Raw genomic sequence first — 25,582 nt, 5'->3', positions numbered from 1 at the left:
ACCCGAAGTGAGCAAATGCCGTTGGAAGATAGCGCCTACAGACTTGCCCGACGCAGGGTTGCACAAACCTTCAATTTGCAAAAAACGCAGTATCTGCGAAGTGCAGTAAAGTGAAGCACAGTAAAATGAGGTGTGCCTGTAGAATTAAGAATTCGTGTTTGTACGAACACGGAGAAAAATGTGGAAGGCTACACACCAAGCTGTTAGCATGAAGACCACTTTCCTGGTTAAAAAAAAAAAAAGTCCACAGTATCAACCTAATAGGAAGGGGTTTGGGCCCTCCCTCGCCCATCCCAAGTGAGTCTTGAGTGTGAGCCTGCTTCTTCCGAGGGTGCAGGCCCTTTACCTTCAGCCTTGTTTCAGACGTAAGTCTTCTCTTACTGCTCGCTCTTTGCCGTAGGTGCTGGGGAACCAACAGGAATAAGAATGTCTGGTGGATCATTCGGGGACCCATGCTGCTTTGTGTAACGGTGAGGACCGTCCCACCCGCTCTTTCTCCTCTCTGAGCTCAGCCGCTGTGGAGGACCCTGTCCCCTCCCCTGCCACCCGCCAGATTCTCTGGTTCAGAATGAACCTGGGCCAGATCCCTTGAGATGGAGACGCTGAGCTGTGAGTAAGATCTGTTGAATGAGAAGAAGCAAGTGAGAAACTTCTCCTTGTTCTGGTTCAGTACCTAAACCCAGGCTTACACTCTAAGCCTCCTACTCTCTGGGTTTTCGAACTATGTAGAGAAACCCGTAATCAGCTCAGTGACCTCATGTCAGCCGGCTGTGATGTGCACAAAGCCTGGGGATGCAGGAGCCTTCGGGCGTGGACGAGCCCGGGGACAGCAAAGCTACGGGCTTGGACTTACCACCATCAGCAGGAGGGAGGGGAGACTAAGGAAGCGTCTTTTAGAGGAGGAAAGCATGCAGTCGCTATTACCCCAAAGCTGTGATGGGGCTTCGAGTCAGGAGATGATGCTACTCTGAGACCTTGTGGAAGAAGGCCCTTTATTCCTTAAGGCCCAGAATTTGGGGGTGCAGAGAGACTGCTCAAGCCGGAGTCCTAAAGCTCCTTTAGCTCGTAGCATGTGAGGAAGACATCTGCCAAAGAAGTTCGGGGGAGGGGCAGGGAGATAGCAGACAGTTGGAAGGATGAGCAACAAGGTCCCAGAGGAGGGCTTCCCTGGGGGCGCAGTGGTTGAGAGTCCGCCTGCCGATGCAGGGGACGTGGGTTCGTGTCCCGGTCCGGGAAGATCCCACGTGCCGCGGAGCGGCTGGGCCCGTGAGCCATGGCCGCTGAACCTGCGCGTCCGGAGCCTGTGCTCCACAACGGGAGAGGCCACGATAGTGAGAGGCCCGCGTACCGCAAAAAAAAAAGATCCCAGAGGAGGCGGGAGGTCTTCCTGCCTGGACGCAGGGCCAGCAGCCCTGGGCGCCCACCAGCCAGGCACCGCCCACTCTCCTCTCCAAGGGGTTGCCGGGCATTCCGTTTTTGCCATTTTATGGAAATAACCTGGCATTTGTGGTTTCGTGAAAGCAAAAAGGCTTATTTTTAGAGAAGAATGTCAATATTTGTCAATAATTGAAGGGCACTCTCCGCCCATACCAGAGCGTTGAGTGTGCCTGGGAGGGGAAGATGTTCGTAGAAAGGGCAGGAAAACCAAGAGCGTGGAGATGCTCTAAGCGGTGGCCTGGGTGCTACTGGGGATGTCCCCTCCGGTCCTTCCACACGCAGCTGAGAGCGGATGCTCAAAATGACCTCTGACCACGCCCACTCCCAGCGCGGCCTCCTGCCCTGCCTCACCCACCCCATATCCCTCCCTTCCCCACATCCTCTCCTCTCCAGCCGCACTGCCCCGCTGCGGTCCCAGCCGCAGCTCCTGGCTGACCACCTCCGCTACAGCCGGCTGACATTTATTGAGTGCCTCCTACATACCTGCTCTTGTGAGCGCTCCGTGCGTATTAACTCATTTCATCTTCCCAACAAACCCATGAGGTAGGCGCTACTATTATGTTGCTTTTATTGGTGACGATGCTGAACACTGTCACAGAGTTAGTCAGCGGGGGTCAGACCGCGGTCTGATCGGTGACACCGGCACTTGTAACCACAGCACCGCGCAGCTGCGCCCAGATACTTATTGCCTCCAGCCCCCATGCCTGGAGGACTGTGGGCTTCTCACGCGTTAGTACCTTGCTTTGGCCCCTCCTCAGGTTGGAACCGCCTCCCTCCGCCATCTCATCCACCTGGCCACTCTACCTGGACACCCACCCCACAAAGCAGAGATGGTCACACCCTCCTCTGTGTCCTTCCCAGATCCTGTACCAACTTGTGCTATGACCCCAGCAATGTTTTATTGCAAGTATTTGTCTAAAGCCTGTGTGCTGTCACTATAAGCCCCGTGTTTTATGCGTCCTGGCGGCCAGCCCAAGCATACGGCAGGCTCTGCAGAAACTTACTCAGTAAATGCTTGTGACCCACACTCCTGGGCACTGGAAGGTTCTCATGCACCAGGCAGAATGAAGCAGGATGGCCTTCCCTAGGATGGAGTTCAGACTCGCTCCAGCTGGATCCCTGGTGCTTACCCTGCGTGCAGTCTTCCAGAGGCTACACCACTGGTTCTCCATCTTGGTTGCTCTCGGGATCACCTGGGTATCTTGAAAAGTTCTTCTTGCACGAGAGTTGTGTTTCATTGATCTCAGATGTGGCTTAGGGATTCTAAGGAGAAGCTCAGGTGTGGTCTCCTGAGTGCTTGTTCTGAATTCAGGTTCCCAGGCCCCACCCCGGACCTGCAGAATCAGAATCTTCATTGTAACAGGATTCCTGGGCACTGGGTGCACAGTAATGTTTATGAAGCTCTGTGCCCACACACCAGCGGTTCTCAAAACTGGCTGTGCATTAGAAACATCGTGGTGGCTCATACCCCAGAGGATTTCATCCGAAATTCTGGAGGTGGTACCTGGGCAGTGATTCTAATCCGTGGCCAGGGCTGGAACAATTGCTCTGGACCTCGCTGCTTGGTTGTCCATGGCTGGCTGACCTGTGTGCTGGTTTCTCCAGGTGCTTCCTAGTTCCTAGAGCCACCTTTTCTCCTGCCAGGACTAGAGAATGCGCTCTGTCTTTTCATCTTGGATGAAAGGACCTTCACATGCTGTTGCTTCTACAACTCCAGTCGTGGCTCCACAGAAATGGCCACAATCACCTTAGCTCAGGGTGGTTCCTTGTCCTCCCATCCACAACCCCTCTTCCTCCTGTTCACCCCACGGTGAACGACACCACCATCCACCTACCAGGCACCCAAGCCGGAAACCTGGGCGCCTCCTAGCTTCTATCTCCTGCCTCACTACAGCCTCCAGCCAGACTTCAAGTCCTGTCAGTTCTTCCTCTGAAGGTCCCTCCAGGCTTTCTCCTTCTCCTCAATCCATTGTCATTGTTCTTCTTCAGCCCCTTGGGGTTTCTCATGCAGACCTTTGCAAAAGCCTCCCATTTGGCCTCCCTTGCTCATTCCTGCCCCTGGCGATGCATCCTCTGTATGGCACCCAGAGTGGTCTTTCTCGAGCTATGTTTGGCTGTTTCTCTTCTACGTGTGACTTTTTAATGGCTCATTACTGCCCTTGGGCGTGGTTCCAAACTCCTTCACATGGTACGTATTGTCATTCCCATCCAACCACAAGCACCCTGTGCTCCATTTATATGGAGAAATGCACAGTTCCCCCGAATCCATGCTGATGTTCATGCCTCCCGTGCCTTTGCACACGCTGCCTCTCTGCCTGGGATGCCCACCTGACGGCCCTACATTGCCTGGTGAGCTCTTCTTCCTTGCAGACTGAACCCTTATTAAGGCTAAGTGCATGTGCCCTTCAGCAGGGCTTTTGGGGACGGAGGGTTTTAACCCAAAGGAGTAGCTCTAATATAGGCATTTTTGTCTATATAGCGGGCCAGGGGAGGAGGGGCTTGGGGGGAAGATGGAGGAGTTAGGGGTACACGAGACCTACCTCCGAGTCCCCACTGTGCCGGCAACCACCTCTGCCAACTTGTAGACCCAGATAGGAGCATGGCAGCTGGCGTGGTGCCAAAGAAATGTCACCAAGATTGGTACATCTGATCATATGCATTCTGTATCATCTAGGACCTGAAAAGGAGCCTTATATGTTTGGGGTCCTACGTGCCCCACATCTGGTCACAGAATCCAAGAGGAGTTGGCTGGGTTCTTTAAAAATTTCCGACACTTGCGCAGAACGAGGATTTTTGTACCTTTTTCCAATCGCCTTTCTGCGCACTCCCCAGTCCTCAGACCGCCCTGCTTCTTTATTGGTTATCCTGTATAAACACCCCAAGCTTCTTGCCTTGGGGAGATGGATTTGAGATGTGTTCTCCTATCTCCTTGCTTGGCTGCCTTGCAAATAAACCCTCTGTTTGCTGGGAAAAAAAAAAAAAATTCCTCCTTCATCCCCTTTCCTGCTGGAACACAAATCACGAACAGCCCCATCCAAATGTGATTGCCGACCCCTGTCTTCTGGGGCACTTGGATGGATGGAGGTTCCGTGGTCCACCAGGCTGGTGTTACATTCCATGGCAGTGAAGAAGTGCTTCCTCCATGTAGCCCAGTGGTTGATGCCCATTTTCTCTTGTCTGGTCTCTGGAAGACACAAAGAACAGGGAATCAACAAGCTTCTCATCACAAGCCTTCATTTCCTAGGAGACAGTCCTGGCTGAAATTAATTTACTGAAATATGTGCCTTTCCCGTGTCAGGCTTGCTTTGTAAGAAAAACGCCTGAGTTTAACAAGTCACTAAGCCTAGGACACAGCGTTTTCTCTTTGTGATGAAAAACAGGCATCCCATTAAATGGGATAAATTACTTGGTTACACTTAGTTTGTATCTAAGTGTTCTGTTACTAAATAGTTTTGGCTGGCGATCTCCATTATCCCCGCTGGCTTGTGGATTGGATGAATAGCCTCTTGCCTGAAACTCTACCCTCTTAGCTTTGCGCATTGATTCTCCCGAGGCCAATAAGACAAGTAATAACAGGTACGTGTTGGATTCTGCAGCTCGTGTTTCAATCTGTGGGTTAAGACCAGGACATCAGTATTGTGCTGGTTCAATGTCTGCAGAGACTTGACTCCATTAATTGCCACCCAACCACCGTCCCTATGGGCTCTTTCTCCATTGCATAGAGGCACTTTGAAGTCTTTTCAGTTTTAAAAACAACTGTACCCCCAAACCACTATTAGCCCCACAATTCAGTTGAGAGACATTATCTCCATTCCGCAGCCCTTGCCAACTACTGTTCTATCCGTCTGCTTCCTTTTGCAGTCAAGTCTCTTCAATGTGGTCTACACTTACTGTCTCTTGTCTCCTGCAGCTTCTCTTAAGTGAGCTCCCTGTCGCTAAGTGTGGTCTTATTTCGCCTTCAGATTATGGTAGCACTTAAACCTTTTTAAAATTCTACCCATTGTGAGCTTCCAGGAAACCACGTCCTTGTGGCGCACTCCGACTGCCCCGGCTCCTCTTTCATAACCTCCTCTGATGTCTCCACTTCCTCTACCTTTCCCTTCATTACAAGGCAATTCTCAGAACCCTCTTTTTCTCCCAGTCTCCACAGCCTTCCTGGACAATCTCACCAACTCCAATGGCTCCATGCTCTGACTGGGACCTCCTTGCTGAGCTCCAGACGTAAATATCTCACTGCCTTGGGACATCTCTTGTGTCCAAAACTGCTAGGTCCTCCTCCCCGCAGTGCTCTTCCTTCTCTGTGTGGTCATTCTCTTGGGGAATGGCACGACCACACATTGAGATCTACCATGAAACCTTGGGGTCATCTTTGATCTCCCATCCAGCCGGTCACAAAGGTCATCTGACTCAAACTCCTCAATAATTTCTAATCCATCTCCTCTCCATCGCTGAACCACCAGGGCTGCTCTTTACGTCACCTCTCCATCATCCTCTCCAGGAACTCTGAAACTGCCTCCCAGTTGGTCTCCCTTCCTCCAGCTTTGCCTTCATTCAATCTAGTCTCCACGCTTGCTGCTAAAATGAGCTTTCTGAAGCGCAGAAATGCAAATCTGATCAGGTCACTTGCCAGCTTGAAATCCATCATCCCTGTTTTCAGAAGAACACCCAAACTCCTTAGTGTGGCCATGAAAGGCTCTGCAGGACCTGGCCCTCCCTCCCGCTCCAGTCTCACGTCTCATAAACCCTGTTCTCGTTCTCCAAGCCCTGCTTACGTTTGACCACTTGCTGTTCTGTGTTTCCAGTGGTCCATGACCTCTCATGAGGTTGCTGTCTAGAGGTTGGCCGGGGCTGCAGCCATCTGAAGCCTGGGGCTGGAAGATCAGCTTCTAAGGCTGGCAAGTGGTGCTGGTTGTTGGTCGGAGGACTCAATCTCCCCACATGGGCCTCTCCACAGGCTGCTTGGGCATCCTCACAACATGGTGGCTGGTTTTCCCCAGAGAGAGAGGGAGAGAGAGAGAGAGAGAGAGAGAGAACCAGGTGGAAGCCATCCTTTTGAGCACCTAGCCTCAGAACTCACAGCATCACTTCTACCATATTCTTTTCATTACATGCAAATAACTGAACTAGTTCACATCCCAGAGAGAAAAGGAGAATTCGGCTCTGCCTTTTGAAGGGAGAAGTGTCGAAGAATCTGCAGACATTTTGTTGTTGTTGTTGTTTTTTGTTTTTTGTGGTGCGCAGGCCTCTCACTGCTGTGGTCTCTCCCGTTGTGGAGCACAGGCTCCGGATGCGCAGGCTCAGCGGCCATGGCTCATGGGCCCAGCCATTCTGCGGCATGTGGGATTTTCCCGGACCGGGGCACGAACCCACGTCCCCTGCATCGGCAGGCGGACTCCCAACCACTGCGCCACCGGGGAAGCCCCTCCCTATGCAGACATATTTTAAAATTTCTACCAAAGCTGATAATCAAGGGTCGAATTTTCCCAGTTCATGACAGTTGTGGAAAGTCATCTAGAGAGTAGAGAACGTGTGCTTTCCAGTGAATTCCGTGGCAGCAACAGGTCCTCAAGTTCAACACCAATAGACCTGGAGTTCTTTACAGTGGGAGGCAGTGTGGGATTCTGTTTAAGTGAAGGGAGGGTTGTAATTAGACAAATCTGAATTTAATTAATTACCAGCTCAGCCACTTACTAGCTGTGCAAGCTTGGGAATAGTACTTGTCTCCTCTGTGCCTCTGTTTTCTCATTGTATCATGGCATTAAAATAGTGTGGCTTCCTCAGAGGGTTGTTGTGAGGATTAAACAAAATAATGTATGGAAAGTTAGCCCAGTGCCTGGCATGGTAAGTACTCAGTACCTGTTAATTACAAATAATAATGGAGAAAGAGAAATTAAGGAAACACTCCCATTTACCATTGCAACAAAAAGAATAAAATACCTAGGCATAAACCTACCTCAGGAGGCAAAAGACCTGTATGCAGAAAACTATAAGACACCGATGAAAGAAATCAAAGATGATACAAACAGATGGAGAGATATACCATGTTCTTGGATTGGAAGAATCAATATCGTGAAAATGGCTATACTACCCAAAGCAATCTGCAGATTCAATGCAATCCCTATCAAATTACCACTGGCATTTTTCACAGAACTAGAACGAAAAATTTTATAATTTGTATGGAAACACAAAAGACCCTGCATAGCCAAAGCAACCTTGAGAAAGAAAAACAGAGCTGGAAGAATCAGGCTCCCTGACTTCAGACTATACTACAAAGCTACAGTAATCAAGACAGTATGGTACTGGCACAAAAACAGAAACATAGATCAGTGGTACAGGATAGAAAGCCCAGAGGTAAACCCACGCACATATGGTCACCTTATCTTTGACAAAAGGGGCAAGAATATACAATGCAGAAAAGACAGCCTCTTCAATAAGTGGTGCTGGGGAAACTGGACAGCTACATGTAAAAGAATGAAATTAGAACACTTCCTAACACCAAACACAAAAATAAACTAAAAATGGATCAAAGACCTAAATGTAAGACCCGTCACTTCTGCCTATGTTAGAGGAAAACATAGGCAGAACACTCTATGACATAAATCACAGCAAGATCCTTTTTGATCCACCTCCTAGAGTAATGGAAATAAAATAATAAACAAATGGGACCTAATGAAACTTAAAAGCTTTTGCACAGCAAAGGAAACCATAAACAAGACAAAAAGACAACCCTCAGAATGGGAGAAAATATTTGCAAATGAAACAACTGACAAAGGATTAATCTCCAAAATATACAAGCAGCTTATGCAGCTCAATATCAAAAAAACAACCCAATCCAAAAATAGGCAGCAGACCTAAATAGACATTTCTCCAGAGTAGACATACAGATGGCCAACAAACACATGAAAGGATGCTCAACGTGACTAATCATTAGAGAAATGCAAATCAAAACCACAAAGAGGGGGCTTCCCCAATGGCGCAGTGGTTAAGAATCCGCCTGCCAACGCAGGGGACACGGGTTCGATCCCTTGTCTGGGAAGATCCCACATGCCGCAGAGCAACTAAGCCCGTGCGCCACAACTACTGAGCCTGCGCTCTAGAGCCTGTGAGCCACAACTACTGAGCCCACATGCCACACCTACTGAAGGCAGTGCACCTAGAGTCCCTGCTCTGCAACAAGAGAAGCCACCACAACGAGAAGCCTGCACACCGCAACGAAGAGTAGCCCCCGCTCGCCACAACTAGAGAAAGCCCGCGTGCAGCAACGAAGACCCAACACAGCCAAAAACAAATAAAATAAATAAATAAAATAGATATAAATAAATCTATTTGAAAATAAAAACCACAATGAGGTATCACCTCACAACGGTCAGAATGGCCATCATCAAAAAATCTACAAACGATAAATGCTGGAGAGGATGTGGAGAAAAGGGAACCCTCTTGCACTGTTGGTGGGAATGAAAATTGATACAGTCACTATGGAGAACAGTATGGAGGTTCCTCAAAAAACTAAAAATAGAACTACCATATAACCCAGCAATCACGCTACTGGGCATATACCCTGAGAAAACCATAATTCAAAAAGATACATGAGGGCTTCCCTGGTGGCACAGTGGTTAAGAATCCACCTGCCAATGCAGGGGATTGGCAGGGACGTGGGTTCGAGCCCTGGTCCGGGAAGATCCCACATGCTGCGGGGCAACTAAGCACATGCACCACAACTACTGAGCCTGCGCTCTAGAGCCTGCGCGCCACAACTACTGAGCCCACGTGCTACAACTACTGAAGCCCGTGCACCTGGAGCCCGTGCTCTGCAACAAGAGAAGCCACTGCTATGAGAAGCCCGTGCACCACAACAAAGAGTAGCCCCTGCTCACCACAACTAGAGAAAGCCTGTGCACAGAACGAAGACCCAATGCTGACAAAAATAAATAAATAAATAAATTAAAAAAAAAAATATATATATATACGTACCACTGCACAATGTTCACTGCAGCCCTGTGACAGGACATGGAAGGACATGGAAGCAACCTAAGTGTCCGTCGACAGATAAATGGATAAAGATGTGGCACATATATACAATGGAATATTACTCAGCCATAAAAAGGAACGAAATTGAGTTATCTGTAATGAGGTGGATGGACCTAGAGTCCGTCATACAGAGTGAAGTCAGAAAGAGGAAAACAAATACCGTATGCTAACACCTATATATGGAATCTAAAAAAAAAACAAACGGTACTGATGAACCTAGGGGCAGGGCAGGAATAAAGACGCAGACATAGAGAACGGACTTGAGGACACGAGGAGTGGGAAGGGTAAGCTGGGACTAAATGAGAGAGTGGCATGGACATATATACACTACCAAATGTAAAATAGATAGTGGGAAGCAGCCGCATAGCACAGGGAGATCAGCTCTCGGTGCTTTGTGACCACCTAGAGGGGTGGGATAGGGAGGGTGGGAGGGAGGGAGATGCAAGAGGGAGGAGATATGGGAACATATGTATATGTATAACTGATTCACTCTGTTATAAAGCAGAAACTAACACACCATTGTAAAGCAGTTATACTCCAATAAAGACGTTAACAAAACAAATTAAAAAAATAATAATGTAAATGTCCATCTGCCTTTCTCAGACAGCTGTTGGGTCTCCTGGAGGCAGAAGAATAAACTAGGTGGCTTTTTAGCGTCCTTTCTAGGCTCTCAGTTGAGATGGCCTTAGGGAGAGTGGGGATTACCCTGACCACTTGCCACCTGACCAGCTGACTACCAGACTGCCCCTGATTTCCCTGAACAAGGATCTGATGGCGGGTCCAGGGTGACCTTGATATTCCTAGCCACATCACTTACTCATACTTGTGTTTTTTTCAAGGTCAATTTCTTCATCTTCTTGAAAATCCTCAAGCTTCTCATCTCTAAGCTCAAAGCTCATCAAATGTGCTTCAGAGATTATAAATACAGGTTAGTGGCCTGAGGTCAGTACCCAAGAGCCCAAGATTATTTTTACCCCTTTTGGCCCTTCTGGCTAATGTCCCAGGAAGGGGGTAACATTGCATTAGTACGTTTATCTCCGGACACAAGGGTGTCAGCAAGAGCCCCTCTGAAAAAGGCGCCGTGGGATCATGTAGGGCTTTTGCCAAAGATGAGGACCTTCCGAGCCCGTGCAAATGAAGTCAGTGGTGAGTAGTGAAGGGCACACACATTCCCCAGCAGGACCCTGTTAAAATGCTCCTAAGAATGGGTGCTTTACGGGGACAGGAAAGAGTCGCACGAAAGGGAGTTTGACAGTTGCCTTCCTTCGGGAAGGAGTTGAGGCAACAGAATAAAGGGTATATTGTAACTCAGGAGAGAGTATTTGGGTATTTGTAAGACCTTGAGTAATACAGCCGCAAACTTGTGGAGTCCAAGGGAACATTCTTCACACAGTCACGCTTTCTTCGTGACTTGCCATTGCTGCATCCCGTGTTCTGCTTTCCATGGTGACAGCGGTCCCATCGCAGAGTAAGTCAGATCCTGGGTGTTTATTGAGCTCTGCATTGCTGTCACTCAAATGATGCATGAGTGAGAGAGAAAGGGCTCCCTCCCACCTTTCCCAGGTACTCTGCTTTCTGTAGGACGTGTGCACTTCTTGGGGACAGAGGGTTTTAACCCAGAGCTCCTCTCCCATGGTAGAGATTTTAGTCCTTGTGGTAGGGGTGGAGGTGTGAGTGAGGGTGGCTGTACCTCAGCTTCTCCCTCTCTAAGGCCAGAACGGGCCCCGAGCCGGGTGTGCCGGGGAGGTAGTTTGTCCATTTATCCGACAAACATTGAATGAATGTCTAAAGTGCGCTTGGCACTGTGCTTCACACAAAAGGTGAATAGGATGGGGGCCCCATCTGTGAGGAGCACACTTTCTAACTCGCCAAGGACCGGGATGTGGGTGTGGAACATGAGTCGGGGGCGCTGATGCTGGCGTTGACCCCACACTGACCTTGGGCAAGTTGCTTGGCCTCCCCGGGTCTGCTTTCTAGTATGTCACATGGGAGCGTCACCCCAGACCCATCCTCTGCCTGTGATCAGGATTAAAGGAGGTCCTAGTTACGCCTGTCCCAATCGAATCAGATGTGGTGCGTGGTATTAGCCCCGGGTGTCCAGACCCCAAATCCTGTCAACATAACCCCCACCACCCCCGGGAGTTCCAGAAGGGTAAACACACCATTCAGGACCAGGCAAATATGTACGGTATTGGCTCTAATGTTGCGTAACCTGCCCCTGGCCCTGGGACACTTGGGCTGGCCTGGACCACACAGAGCTACGCCGTCTTTCTCGGCGCCTCTGGCCGAGCCTGCAAGTGGCTGACAGGCTCTCTGGCCCTTTTCCCAAGGCTCAGCCTCTCACCACTCTGTGAGGATGGAGGTCCAGGGCCAGGAGCAGGGCTTCTCCCACCTACCCTGCCTGGGTCCATTTAGGGAGGGAATCCTCTCACTAACCAGGCACCATGGAAACCCAACAGAGGACAGCACTCCCGGGAGACAGAAATGGGGCAGACGAACGCCAAGGCACCACTTTCCACACAGACTGAGAGCCTAAACCCTGCCATTCTGTGCCTCCAAAGCCCACCAGGTACTGCTGGGGCCATGCCCGAGCGTCAGACCCACAGTGGCCCCTACGATAGTTTTCCATCCTGGCTATTTTAAGCATCACCAGACAGCCGGCCAAAAGCCCTGATGTGTGAGCTCTTCTACTGGATGTTTGGTTCAGTAACTGAGGGTTGGAGCCCCGCACAGGGACATCTTACAGGAGAGTTCCTAGAAGATTCTGATACACAGCCAGAGTCGGGGCACCACGGGACCAGACGTTCTAGTGAAATAACGCATGGAGCTTTCTGGTCAGGCCGTGGCAAATGTGTTTCTAAGCAGCCTTGACAGCCTCTTTTCCAGGCTCTTCTCTAGAGTTATCCAAGACGGTGGCTCTCAAACTTTTTTTAAAAAATTAATTAATTGTTGGCTATGTTGGGGTCTTCGTTGCTGTGCACGGGCTTTCTCTAGTTGTGGCGAGCGGGAGCTCCTCTTTGTTGCAGTGCGCAGGCTTCTCATTGCGGTGGCTTCTCTTGCTGAGGAGTGTGGGCTCTAGGCACGGGGCTTCAGTAGTTGTGTTGCGCGGACTCAGTAGTTATGGCTTGCAGGCTCTAGAGCGCAGGTTCAGTAGTTGCAGCGCATGGGCTTAGTTGCTCCGCAGTATGTGGGATCTCCCAGGACCAGGGCTTGAACCCGCGTCCCCTGCATTGGCAGGTAGATTCTTAACCACTGCGCCACCAGGGAAGCCCCTTTCAAACTTTTCTGATCACGTGTCTATTAGTAAAGAATGATGTCACTCATCATATATATACATGGTTTACTGAACTACTACATACGTGATACACCAAAATAAAGAAAATTATAAAGGATAGATAAAAATGTAACACACACAGAACTTCTATTCTCCTCTCTTATTATGTATTCTCTTCCAACACCAAATGGATTTCCTCGTACAGCCCTGAAGTGTGCACACCCAGTTAGGAGGCAATTATCTCCGGAAGTGTAACTCAATATACTGGGGAGACCTTCATGGCTGAGCAGTGATTCAGGACAGCTATTTTGGGGAGAGACAGAGTAACCCTGCCTGGCATAAACGATCTGTCTGGAAACCTCCCCATCCTTCTTCAAGGTAAAATCTTGAAAAGAGGAACCTGGGTGCCTGCCTACCTGGAGGCCTCCCAGTGTGAGACACCTCACCTTGGCGAGTTTGACGTCTACCACCTGGGGACTGTCCTGGGGAGACTTTAGCTGAGAGTGGCCAAAGTGGCTGAGACTTTGGAGGGCTAAGTCTAACTGAACTCTAACTTAGTCTAACTTAGTCTAACTGAACAAGAGACTGATCTACAAACCAGACTATACAATTATTCATTCTTAGAGTCTGTGAAAAGTGGGAGTGGGACGTTCCTGCTAGTGCCTGCACTCCTTGTAGAGTTGACACCAGAAGATCCAGAAAGCCAAAGCCGTCACCAGAATGCTGCTTGGTGATCACGTCATCAAAGTAAAGGGGTTGGTGTTGAAGGATCACTGACGGTGGCCTGAGAAACCACCACTGCCCTGTGGTGCACCCGTCCCGGTGAGAGGGAGGTTCATTCCCCAGAGTCTCCACCCCTAGGGCCGGATGAGTACTGAGAATGTCCTGCTTCTTTGTGACTTTTCCTGCCATTTTGGTTGGCCATGTGCTTTCTGTTTATTCTTTCTCCACGCAGAGTGCAATACAGTTGATTAGCTTATGCTTATTAATTAGCAAAAAGTCAGGGCTCTGTCTCTTAGGACACACCCAGGTCACCTTATTTTACTCTCTGGGCCAGGGAATCCTACAGCGTCGAGAAGCACATTTGCCCATCTCCTTGTCACAGCAGTGCTAACTTCCTCATTTCTAAGTTCTGGGAAGGCTGCTTCCCGTCACCCCAACGGATCATGAGCGCCCCCAGCTCACACTGCCCTCCTCCACGTTGAAAGGTTCTCCTCTTCCACGTCCCCTTCCATTAGGGCCCCCTGCTAGGGGGGAAGGAGGAAGGGGCAATGGGGCCCAAATGCATTTTGTCCTAACTGGTAGGAACAGCCCAGCCTACAACTCTCCCAGATTTTGAAAACTTTCAGAATGTAGTTCTCAAGATTTGCACCCCCCGGCCCCGAGGAGTATATTTTAGGAAAGTTTAAATTAAACACACTTAGTCCTTGCCAAAGAGGCAAGTGGCTAGGAGCTGGAGACCTTTTGCAGTCCTAGCCCTCAGCCCCCGGCTTCTGTCATTCAAGAAGGAAACTGTAACCAGCCCAGCTGCCTGCCTGGTCTGGACAGGGACAGCTGAGCCAAGCCTGGAGAAAGAGCAATGTCCCTGGATTGTGGACAGACACCAGTGGACCCTCAGCTGGGAGGGAGTTCTCTGTTCTTTGTGGTTCCCGGCATGGAGGTGACTCTCTCCTCCTAGATAAACGATCTTAACTTTCCGTGTGATGCATGGGGCAGAGCTCTTAAGGAACTTATAAAGGAGAATCATTTCTTAACATGCTAAACCCCAGACCCCTTTCTGAAAGAACTTTCAGAAAAATGTCACAAATGGAAGAAAAATAATCCAAGTCACTGAGGTTGTGAGCAACTTTGAGGACAGGGACAGATGCTTTAAAAACGGTGATAGCTAAACGTTATTGACTGCACATCGTGTGTCGGGTACCATTTATTCTGAGAGTTGGCCCCATGTTATTTAACCCTTACAGTGACACTGTCAGGAGTTATTGCTACTAATATTTTTATAATTATTTTAACATTTCAGATGATATTATTAGTAGTAGTATCCTCATTTTTACAGAGAGAGAGGTTAAATAATTTTCCCAAGGCCGCATCGCTAGTAATTGGCAGAGCTGGGATTTGAACCCAGGCCCCAGGTTCTGCCCCATGTCCCGTTGCCTTTGGCCCCAGATCCTCCTGCTTGATCATATGTCCAGGGCAGATGCCCCATATCTGTTGAAGAGCTAACTGACGGCAATAAACTAAACCATTTAAATAAACAAATGACTGTAGATGAGAAACAGGCATAAACACAGTTCATAAGAGGATGCTGCTATAGATATTTATGGATTTTCATCTGAACAGAGACGCAAATAGTCCTTTGTCCAAGGAGAATTGAGAATCAGGTGAGGAGTGGGAAATTCCTTCTGACATCCACCCAGAGAGGTGGCAGGTATTAAAATGGCCCAAAACCTCATAAAAAGATGATCATTCCTTAAAAATCCTCCTGTACTAAGTGTGGGATCTTGGATTCTGGAATGTGAAAAGGACATTAGTGGAAAAACTGGTGAAATCCGGTTAAAGTCTGGAGTACGGTTATTGGCCATGTGCCAACATTAGCTTCTTAGCGTTGCCGAAGGTACCATGGTTCTGGAGGGTTTTCACATTAGGGGAAATTCAGTGAAGGGTATGTGGGTACTCTCTACATGATCTTTGCTACTTTTCTGTAGGTCTAACATTATGCCAAAATGAAAAGTTTATTTTAAAAGCATAATGTAGTAGCATGGCCCCAAGAATAAGCTGATGGTAAGACGTGGGTCTGCATGTAAGTATGTGTCATTAAAACCCATATAGCGCAGAGCAAGGGTCGCAGACTCACACGCTTGCAAGGGCCAAGGAGGCTGGTTGGGTTGGAGAAGGCGGGTTCCCTCTAAAGGCTGTAACCGACGATTGCCAAGCAGGAACTGGGGCCTAGCATGGCCAGATCTCCCCATTTTTCAAAGGAAGCTGAAGATCTGGACCCCTTTGCTTGAAATCACTTTTTTTTTTTTTTTTTTTTTTTTTGCGCGGTACGCGGGCCTCTCACTGCTGTGGCCTCTCCTGTTGCGGAGCACAGGCTCCGGACGCGCAGGCTCAGCGGCCGTGGCTCACGGGCCCAGCCGCTCCGCGGCATGTGGGATCTTCCCGGACCGGGGCATGAACCCATGTCCCCTGCATCGGCAGGCGGACTCCCAACCGCTGCGCCACCAGGGAAGCCCCACCTTATTTTTTAAGGATGGCTCCAATAGCAAAAATCACTACCTAGCATAAGCAGAGACTGTCTGCAGGTCAACTGTAACCCACGGTTGCCACTTGGCAACCTCTGAGCTACAGGGTTTTAAAACACTCCTGGAAATTAGACAAACAAGCAAAACCCAGAACTCTTGAAATAGTCTCTCCTTGGGAACACCTTAATGTTGCTCAGCTAAGTGAGTGTGCACGGGTGAGTGTGGGTGTGCAAGTAGGTGTGAGCTCGGCTCAGGAGAACCACGTAACCAGGGCCTGTGTCTCAGACTCCCCACTCCTTGGCCTCCCCTTGACCATCGAGGCCCTGGGACGCTCAGCCCATATGCTCCGGGGGAGTCCCTCTCCTTGGTGACTCCTACTCAACTGTTACAGGCTTTAGGTCCTTTTAGGGCACAAAGGTGAGTTTTTTTGTTTCATTGATAACACTGCATCTGAATGACTCTCACAGATGCAAGTTTCATAGTAAGCACTTTCTCTTGCATAAAGTTAAACCTTCCTGAAGATACTGCCCATGAGGGGCTGCTGACCCTCTCTGTTTCCACATCTTTAATTCCACGGGGTTTTTATTCAGTGGGGAGGAAACTTCTCCTAGTTTGGCCCTTTAAGACAAGGACTTGGGCTAAAAAAATCATCAAATTTAAGCTCTTTTTTTCCCAATGTGTATCTGACAGTAGCTTTGTGTATGCCCTGAATAGGTCACCTGTGCTAATGTAGTTTGAAATCAAGAAGCAGCTCAATGGTGAAGAGCAGTTGTTCCCAAACGTGGCTGCTTGTCAGTATCCTGTGGGGTGTCCCTTAAAGATTCTCATTCCCAGAATCCAACCTCCAGAGGTTTTGATTCAGGGGGTTGACACGGGCTCAGGATGCTATATATAGAGAGAGACAACCAATAAAAATATATCTATTTTAAAAGCTCCGTAAGGAATTCTAATAGTCTGTCCACTTGGGAACCACCAGTATGCGGTATGGAATGTTTGGGTCCCAGCTGTGCATTTGCACGTGGGCGGTACAAAGGAATGTTTGTCTTTTTTGTGTAGAGTGTATACAACAGCAAGCTTCCACACAGGGCTTTTCACGAGGAAGATCAGTTTCTCATTTCCTGCTGCCCTTGCTATCACCAGGGTTGGGGGCAGCTTGGGGCAGATGATGAAATCCTGCTTGGAGTGTGCAAGGCCTGAGTGTGAGGTCAGAAGCCCCACTTCCAGGCTGGGAGGTACCACTTAGTGGCTGCGTGACCCTGAGCAAGTCATTTTCTTTCTCTTCTCAGGCTCCGTAAAGCACTGACACTGGAAGTCCCAAATAGAGAAAGAGGTAGAGGCACCTGCTAGCTAGGTAATAGGAAACTTGTCAAACCTGGTAAGGGATGTAATGTCCTATGGTGACAGCCATGTGCATGGAAATCTATCCATCAAACAAAACATTAAGATCTGTAGGTATATCATTATATGGAGGAATCCATTCATTCATTCATTCATCCAATTCATGTTTTCTGAGCATCTTCCATGAGTCAGGTGTGGGGATGCATCAGTGGACAGGACCACACCGGCCCTTAAGGCATTCAGCGTGTAGCCAAGGAGACAAAAGGGAGAATCAGCTATTTATCAAGTGCCATTAGGGCTAAACGATGCACAGAAGAGCAGGAAACGTTGCCCGTTCCCAAGGTGGCTTTCATGACACGTATTTGATTGCTGTCTGCAGATTGGCCAAGTCCACGCTGGTCCTCATTCCTTTATTGGGTGTTCATGAGATTCTCTTCTCTTTCATCACGGACGATCAAGTTGAAGGATTTCCAAGATACATACGACTCTTCATTCAGTTGACTCTGAGCTCCTTCCACGTAAGTTGATGTCTGAACAAGGATGCCTTTGGCTTTGGAGAAAACAAAATGCCCTTGATCCAAACACACTCGAAATTGCGAGAGCCCGAAGAGGGAAAGGGAGCTCTGGTTACCAGTAGGATTTATCGGCTTTGGCATTAGAAGGGGGTGGAGAGGGAAATGTTGCTTTAATCCTGCCAGCGTGACTCGGTGACTAAGAAGGGAAAAGTGGTTTGTTTCCGGCACTATAATAGTTGGTGTGACTCACAATCATATTCACCGTGTCAGCATGAAGCCTTTTATTAAGCGCTTATTTTTGCTGGGTTCTCTGCACAGTTTGTGCAAAATGAACAGTGAGTAGAGACCAGGAGGCTCTCGGGACTTTGACAGGTGTGTGTGGGATGAAACTAGAAACAGGAGGCCACCTGTGGTTCAGGTACCTGGGTGTTTTGGTTATCCATGGCTTCAATTGTCATCCATTACTTAGCAGATTAAAACGACAGTAATTTTTATTATTTCTCATGATTCTGGGGGTCAAGAATCCAGGTAGGACATAGTAGGCATGTCTCACCTCTGCTCCAGGGATGCTTGCTGGGGCTGAACTTTATAGATGACTTCTCCACTCGTATGTCTGGAGCCTAAGCTGCGGAGGCTCAGATGGCTGAGACTGGCTGGAGTGGCTTTATCTGGGTCAAAATAAATTTCATCAAATCCCCACACTCACCAAAGGCCCAGGGGACAGAGCCTGAGGTATGGTAGGGGCAACTGGACAGTGGCTCTTTTTACCTTCTGTTAGAGCTGAATTGCACGTGGCTTTGAATGGAGACAGAGCACCCACTGGTAACTTTTTTTCATTTTGAAACCATGTTTAATTTACTTCAATCTTTTGGGGGATTTCAAAGGCTAAAGTTTAGTCACTTGGGTTTCCTATGTTGCTTGGTCTTAATCTTCTTTAAAAAGTAATCCCAAATTAGAAACAACAACAACAAAACAAAAAATTACAGCTGTTATGTCAGTAGTATTTCGTGGCCTTTTTTCCTCTGAGGGCTTGATCGGTCATGTGACCCCTTGATCAGCTGATCTCACACACCCGAGGCCAGCTGAAGATAAGACGCTCCTGCAGAGCTTTGTGGGACAGATTTCTTTGTAGGACAGATCCTAGCCTACCAGACTCCCTGGCAAGGGAGCATGTTTGGGTCACCCATTACTGTGTAGCAAACTCCCCCCAAACTTCATGGCTTGAATCAGAAACTATGTTATTAATCTCGAATGATGCTGTAAGCTGGGCTGTCTGGACTCAGCAGGGTGAACCTTTTGAAACATGTCATCTTTGAATGGGGCTGCAAACATCTGAAGGCTTGATCTGGGCCAGAACATCCAAGACAGCTCATTCACACGGATGGACGTTGACATGGGCTGTTGGCTGGGAGCTCAGCTGGGGCTATCGATTAGGAACCTAAGTTCTCCTTGTGGCCTCTCCACGTATTTTGTGCATCTCAGAGCATGGCAGCTGGACTCTTAGGAGTATCCCAAGAGCAAATGCCCTAAGAGGGAGGAAGCAGACACTTCCAACCCTCTTAAGGCAAAGGCTCGGGAGTCCCAGAATGTCACTTCTACCACATTGTGCTGGTAGAAGGAGTCACAGGGATATCCCAGATTCAAGGGGAGGGAAGATACGGTCCATCTCTTGATGTGAAGGGTCACATATGCCTACCAGGAGGGGAGAAATCCTTGGGGCCATCTCTGGAGGCCAGCTACCACACTGATCGTTTGGTCCTGCAGCAGCCTGAGCTCAGGCACCACCGAGGAAGGTGAGGAATCAGAGCAGCTCTGCAGATGGAGCTAGAAACACACTTAGGAGCTTGTGCCTGGACAGAGGCCATGCACCTTGTAAAGACCCCCACGCTGTTCCCCTCCAGCCCGCCAGGCAGAGGTGAGAGCACGGGTGGGCAGATGTGCAGGTGCACGTTCAGTGGGTCGTATCTTAGTGACTCCACCATAGAAATTAGCACTGGACCCAACAGCTTCCTTTCCTTGCTGCTTTAGGGGACCCTTCACTCTCCCAAGGGCCTATTGCTTAGTGAATTTCACCAGCCTCCTGCTGTCAAGGGGTCTTTGGAGAGACCGCCAAGTGGTGGTGACACATGGAGTGAGAGCCATCTGTTCGTGGGACCGCTCCCTTCACACTCGCTTCATCTAGAATGAGAGTCAACCAGACTCCAGGATGTCCCTCCAACCATGACTCAAGGACCTGACGAAGTGAAAGACACACTTGTGATGAGGAATCCTATTTCACCCAACTCATTTGTGAGACTTCCGGCACGCCGAAAGCACGCCCACCCCCTTCCAATATCTGGCAGTGAAAAGACCAGATAAAGGTGGTCTTCTGGTTGGGGGAAGGGGGCGGGGAGGGACAGATAATAACCAAGTTGACAAATGAAGAACAATTCTGGTTATTAATATTCTGAAGACTATGAAATAGAGAACTGTGACTGTGACTGGAACGGCTACCAAAAATTGAGTGGTGGGGAAAGACTTCTCTTTTAGGAGATATTTGAGCTACGACCTGAATTTTGAGAAGCCAGTTAGGCAGAGATTTGAGGAAAGAATGGTCCAGAAAACAGAAAGTGTGACAACGGGACCTGAGGAAGAAATGAGCTGATAGCCGGTCTCCAACATGCCCCCCGGTCATCTTTGCCTCTTGGCTTTCACAGACTTGAGTAGTACCCTCTCACACAGAATAAGGTTGACCTGTGCAACCATTAGAGTATTGTGGGCATGAAAGTGTGTGATGTTTGAGGCTAGGACATAAAAAGGGTTGCAGCCTCCGCCTGGCTCCCTTGGGTCACGCCCTCTGGGTGAAGCCAGCGGCCACGTCCTGAGGACACATAAGCAGCTCTGTGGAGGGAGATGGAGGTTTCCTACCAGCAACGAGCACCAACTTGCCAGGCACGTGAGCTGTCTTGGAAGCAAGTCAAGCCTTCAGATACCTGAAGTTCCAGCCAACAACTTGACTGCAACCAGAAGAATGACCCTGAGCGGGAATACCCAGCTAAGCCATGGCCAGATTCTTGGCCCGTAGGAAGTATGTGAGACGATAAATCTTTATTGTTTTGATCCACTTAGTTATACAGCAACCTAATCCATTAGCTTGAGATGCTGAAGGCACCCAGAAGGTCCGTGTGGCTGGAATATAGTAGCTGAGGGGAAGCGTGGTACAAGGTGAGGTCAGTGACACAGACACAAGGCCACATCACCCTAGCTCCTCCTGCGGTTAGGATATTGTATTTTCATCTAAGTGTGATGGTAAACCCCAGGCATGAAATGATCTATCTTTTCAGAAGAAATATTCTGACACGAGAAAAGGGTATTTACTATCTCACAAAAATGAAAATTTCAGGATCAGGTATAGCTGGATCCAGGCACTCAAACAATATCATCAAAATCTGCCTCTGACCATCTCCAGCCTCTGCTATTCTCTATGTTGGCTTTATCCTCAGACGGGCGCTCTCCACGTAGCCGGGAAGATGCCCTTGAGTGTCTCCAGACTAACTTTGACTATAAAGTTGGCAAAAGCAGGGAAGAGGGTGCAGCTTTCTCTTCTTTCCTGCTGAGAAGAACTGGGATTGGGCCTGCTTGGGTCACGTGACCATTTGGGCTGCTGATTGTGATGATGGCCCTCCTAGAACATGAGGACCAAATGATTGACAGTCCTGCCGGAAGCCCAGGGAGTAGGGGAGGGTCAGGAAAGGATGCAAATCAGGCAAAAAAAATTAGCCATTGCCCACTATGGACAAACAGAAATGGGACAGTCACCTTGTACAGTATTTATATAATTGAATGAATGATGGAGAACCTTTAGGGTTTAATCATCATTGACCTATGAGCGTGTAAGCAAATGCCTAGGCTGATGTGGGTGGTGAGTGTCAAAGTAGGAAGAGACCCCGTGGAAATCCGAGTTAATGTACTCATTATGACTCACTCTAGTTAGTACAGTCAAGTAGCTGCCTGCCTCTTGTAGGGGCTACTAGGACTAGGGCCGGGCTGTGGACTTGCCAAGTAACCGTCAGACATACCTGCTACTGAGTCAAGCTTCACGCCACCTCTTCCTTTCATTCCAGGGACTGCTTGTGGCCTTGCAGTATTGCTTTTCCAATGGAGAGGTACGTTTTCCACGCTGCCATCCCAGCTCCCTGCGAGGCTGGGGCCAGCATCCTACTGCCCCTGGAGAGCTCGGTTTACATGACGGTGCCATGGGGGGGTGTGCAGTGACCAGCACGTCCTGGGACAAATGGGTACCACAGACATCCAGTCGAGAGAGCAGCAGGCATCTTAGACCGATGGGGAAAGGTATTGGGATGAGTTTTCTTTCCAGAGCCCAACCGTGGCCCTGCTGGAGCCGTCCTGGGAGTATCAAAGTGTCATACAGTTACCAGCTGTAACTCTGGAGTCCAAAAGTCTGCATTCAAACCATGGCTCACCCACTTGGGAGACCTGCATCAGTCAGGTCACCGTGGCTCTTTGAGCCTCAGTTTCCTCGTCCGTAAAATGGGAATAACAGTGGTCCCTACCCTGCAGTGATACCCCAGGGATGCATGGTAAAGGTCCTATGCATGGTAACAACGATTATTTTTATTGTTAATATTATTGCAGAGCCCCCAACCAACTCTCTGCTCCTCCAGAAAGAGGCTTGAAAGGGGGAGGGGAAGAGCCCAGAGCAGTTTTCTCCTGACTTGAGGAGTTGGTGGAATCTCTGGCTCCCTCTCATCTTCCCCTCCCCCCACCCCAGGTTTAAATATGGATTTCTGTCTCCTTCCGCTAGAATGTAAGCCTCTTGACATCAAAACCTCTTCCGTCTGGCTCACTGCTGCCTTTTCTGTATCTTCAAGCAGGGACCCATGATCCACCAGGCAGGTTTCAAATGTCACCTCGACACAGTCCTTTTCTGAACACCCTATCTCAGATTTTAGTCTCCTCACCCCACTGTCCTGCTTAAAGGCCTCGCGGTGTCACTGTCATCTGCTCTGCTTCTCTTTGTTCGTTTCCCCTAGTGAGAAGGTAGGTTTCCCAAGGGTGGTCCAGAGTAGCCACTCAATACACATTTGCCGAGTGGACACTGGACTCAGTGACTCCCAGGCAGTAACCCCGCCCTCTTCTCACCTGGCAGGTGAAGGCCGAGCTGCGGAAGCAGTGGGCCCGCTTTTTGCTAGCCCACCACTCGGGCTGCAGAGCCTGGGTCCTGGGGAAGAACTTCCGATTCCTAGAGAAATGTCCCAAGAAGCTCTCGGAGGGGACTGGCTCCAGCAAGCTGCAGAAGGCGCGGCCCTCGCCCCACGGTGGGCAGCTCCTGCACTCGACTGAGGAGGGCCTGCGGGTGGCGGGCGCCCTGCCCCGCCAAGGCCACGCAGCCTGGCCCCGGGGCAGCAGCGTGTCGGAGAGCAGCGAGGGGGACTTCACCCTGGTCCACACCGTGGAGGAGATTCTCGAGGAGAGCGAGATCTAGGCAGGAGCCCACCTCTCTGGCTCCGCTCCCCGGAGACTCCTGAGATGGGCGAGGGAGGAGGCGGCCAAGCTGTACGTTGCTGACCTTGCGGGTGCAGAGTCAGTCCACTTCCCGCGCACCCCGCCCACTCCGACGTGACGTCGCCCCGCCTACTTTGGACGTCTCTTCCCGGCTTGCCCTGCTCTGTGCGACAGAGGCTGCGTGCCCTGTCATCCTCATCACCCCCGCAGGTGTGTTTCCCAGAGCGCCACCAGCCTTCCGGGCTGGGCCCATATTCGAGCGAATGGAGCCCTAGGATACGGAGAGAGGTCTGCTATGAAATAGAGGCCAGCCGCTATCCTTCCTTTACTCTTCATGGTACAAGGTGTCTCTCTGAAGTCGGGTTCAGTGTGTCCAAGGACCACCTGCGAAGTGTTTTAAATGCAGAGTCTGACTCATGGCAGAGATTCTGAGGGTGCACCTGGGACGATGGCCGGCGATGGGAATTGTGTAACAAGCATCCCAGGTAATTCTGATGCGAGCCCACATTTTGAAAACCTGGGGCAGGATGGGCAGCAGCCAGAAGTCCCCCTGAGCTGGCCGCTGGCGGGAGAGACCGCCGGAGTCCTGCATTCAGCAGTTCAGCTGTGACACGCCTGCCCTCCTCTGACGGGGTGGACCGCACTCTGCCCCCCAGAGCCCTCTCCTTCCCTTCTCTCTTCTTCCTCTCTTGTCAAGTCTTCCCTCCCTCTCTCCATCTCAGTTCTCATCCGTGGGCAGCAGCAGTTCTCTGTTTGATCTGTAACGAGCCCATCCTTCCTCGGAGGGTTGGCCCCAGCACCCAGGGCCCCTCTGAAAGTTGCTGTTGGTCAGTTTCTCACTTTTCTGGTTCCGCCTGCCTGTCTGAGCTTGGCTTCTTCAAGCCTTACTTGCCTACCGTTCTCTGCCATTTTTGGTTTGCCGTTGATACCTGGATGGCCGTACCTTCTGCTCTGGGAGGTTTGCCCACTGTTCTCCCGGCCCTGAGTCCCCCACTGATAAGAGTCCCACTCCTCGTATGGAATTGGATGTGAGAGCTGGAGGGGACCCAGCTGAAACGAGAGGACTGTGGCTACGCCGAGGAGGCACCGAGGGGGCCGGGGCTGTGGACCCGGTCTGCAGGTGGGGAGTCAGTTGTGCCCAGACCCTGAGTGGAGGGTGCTTCTGGAGGCTGAGGAGGGCCCAGGCAATTAGGGTCAGGCTCAGTGGCTGCAGCTGTAAGGCAAGAGGCTGAGGAAGGTCAAGGGAGGAACGTTCTGTGGAAACAGGGTGTCAGTTCTCAGGAGCGTCACTTTTACAGCGTGTAAAATGTATGTGTACGTGGGTGGTCGAGGTATTATGCTGTGGGACCAAGTCCTGCCTTATATCGGGGGAGGCGCGATATGATACTTATCAAGTAGGGGTGCCAGATTTTGCAATTAAAAATACACAATTCGGATATAAGTATACGTATAGCTGATTCACTTTGTTATACAGCAGAAACTAACACAACAGTGTAAAGCAATTATACTCCAATAAAGATGTTAAAAAAATCCACAATTCTTAGTTAAATTTGAATTTTGGATAAATGAATATAATTATTGTCTAAGTATATCCCACGGGATGTACTTTACGTGAAATCCAAATCCACTGCACATCCTGTGTTTCACCTGGCAACTCCATTGTCAAGGACACTTTGCAGCAGGACAGAGACCAGAGTGAGGCAAGCAGACCTCAGTTCAGGTGCAAAATTTAAGAGAGTACTAAGAACCCACAGTCGTCAAGATAAGTAATATTTTAATGCAATATTAAAAAAAGTCAAATCTGCAAGCTACAGCCCACGGGCCATTTATAAAAATGACATTTTATTGGAACCAAGGCCGGGATGAGGGTGAAGTAAGTGAGGCCATGAGATGCAAATAAAGGGTCTGGTCCTGACTATATACAATTTTGATATTTTGCTCATCATGGACGTTTTAACATTAATTTTCATTTTTAAACAATTGCATGAAAATATTATTTATCTTGATCACTGAGCTTTTTGTCGCTTACCTTAAATTTTGCACCTGAGGCCAGTGCCCATCTTCCCCTCCCCCCAGTCCTGGCTCTGCTGTGCAACAGGGGAAACTGAAGCAATGACATTAGGCAAGTACGTAACAAAGCAAAGGTTTGTTTTTTGGTGTCCAGATTGTCCACAATTCAGTCATTAAAATATATGTCCTACTTTTTCCTTTCTGCCAAAATCTCTGCCGTTTCTCATCAACCC

The 25,582-nt window shown here is 49.4% G+C and overlaps 1 protein-coding gene across 1 annotated transcript in view; it reads left to right on the top strand.

The window, feature by feature from the left end:
• GLP2R (glucagon like peptide 2 receptor) overlaps positions 1-23,484 on the top strand; it is a 48,594-nt gene extending 25,110 nt beyond the window's left edge. Inside the window, exons 9-13 of the mRNA XM_060135544.1 lie at positions 401-470; positions 10,305-10,393; positions 17,699-17,837; positions 21,938-21,979; positions 22,984-23,484. Coding sequence (XP_059991527.1) covers positions 401-470; positions 10,305-10,393; positions 17,699-17,837; positions 21,938-21,979; positions 22,984-23,319 — 676 coding nt within the window. The 3' untranslated portion in view covers positions 23,320-23,484. The remainder of the gene's footprint in view (positions 1-400; positions 471-10,304; positions 10,394-17,698; positions 17,838-21,937; positions 21,980-22,983) is intronic.
• Positions 23,485-25,582: the final 2,098 nt, after the last annotated feature.

This window comes from Lagenorhynchus albirostris, chromosome 20, assembly GCF_949774975.1.
Source record: "Lagenorhynchus albirostris chromosome 20, mLagAlb1.1, whole genome shotgun sequence".
NCBI classification, from domain to species: Eukaryota; Metazoa; Chordata; class Mammalia; order Artiodactyla; family Delphinidae; genus Lagenorhynchus; species Lagenorhynchus albirostris.
Note: the sequence above shows the minus strand (reverse complement) of the source record. Positions and strands in the feature narration are given on the sequence as shown.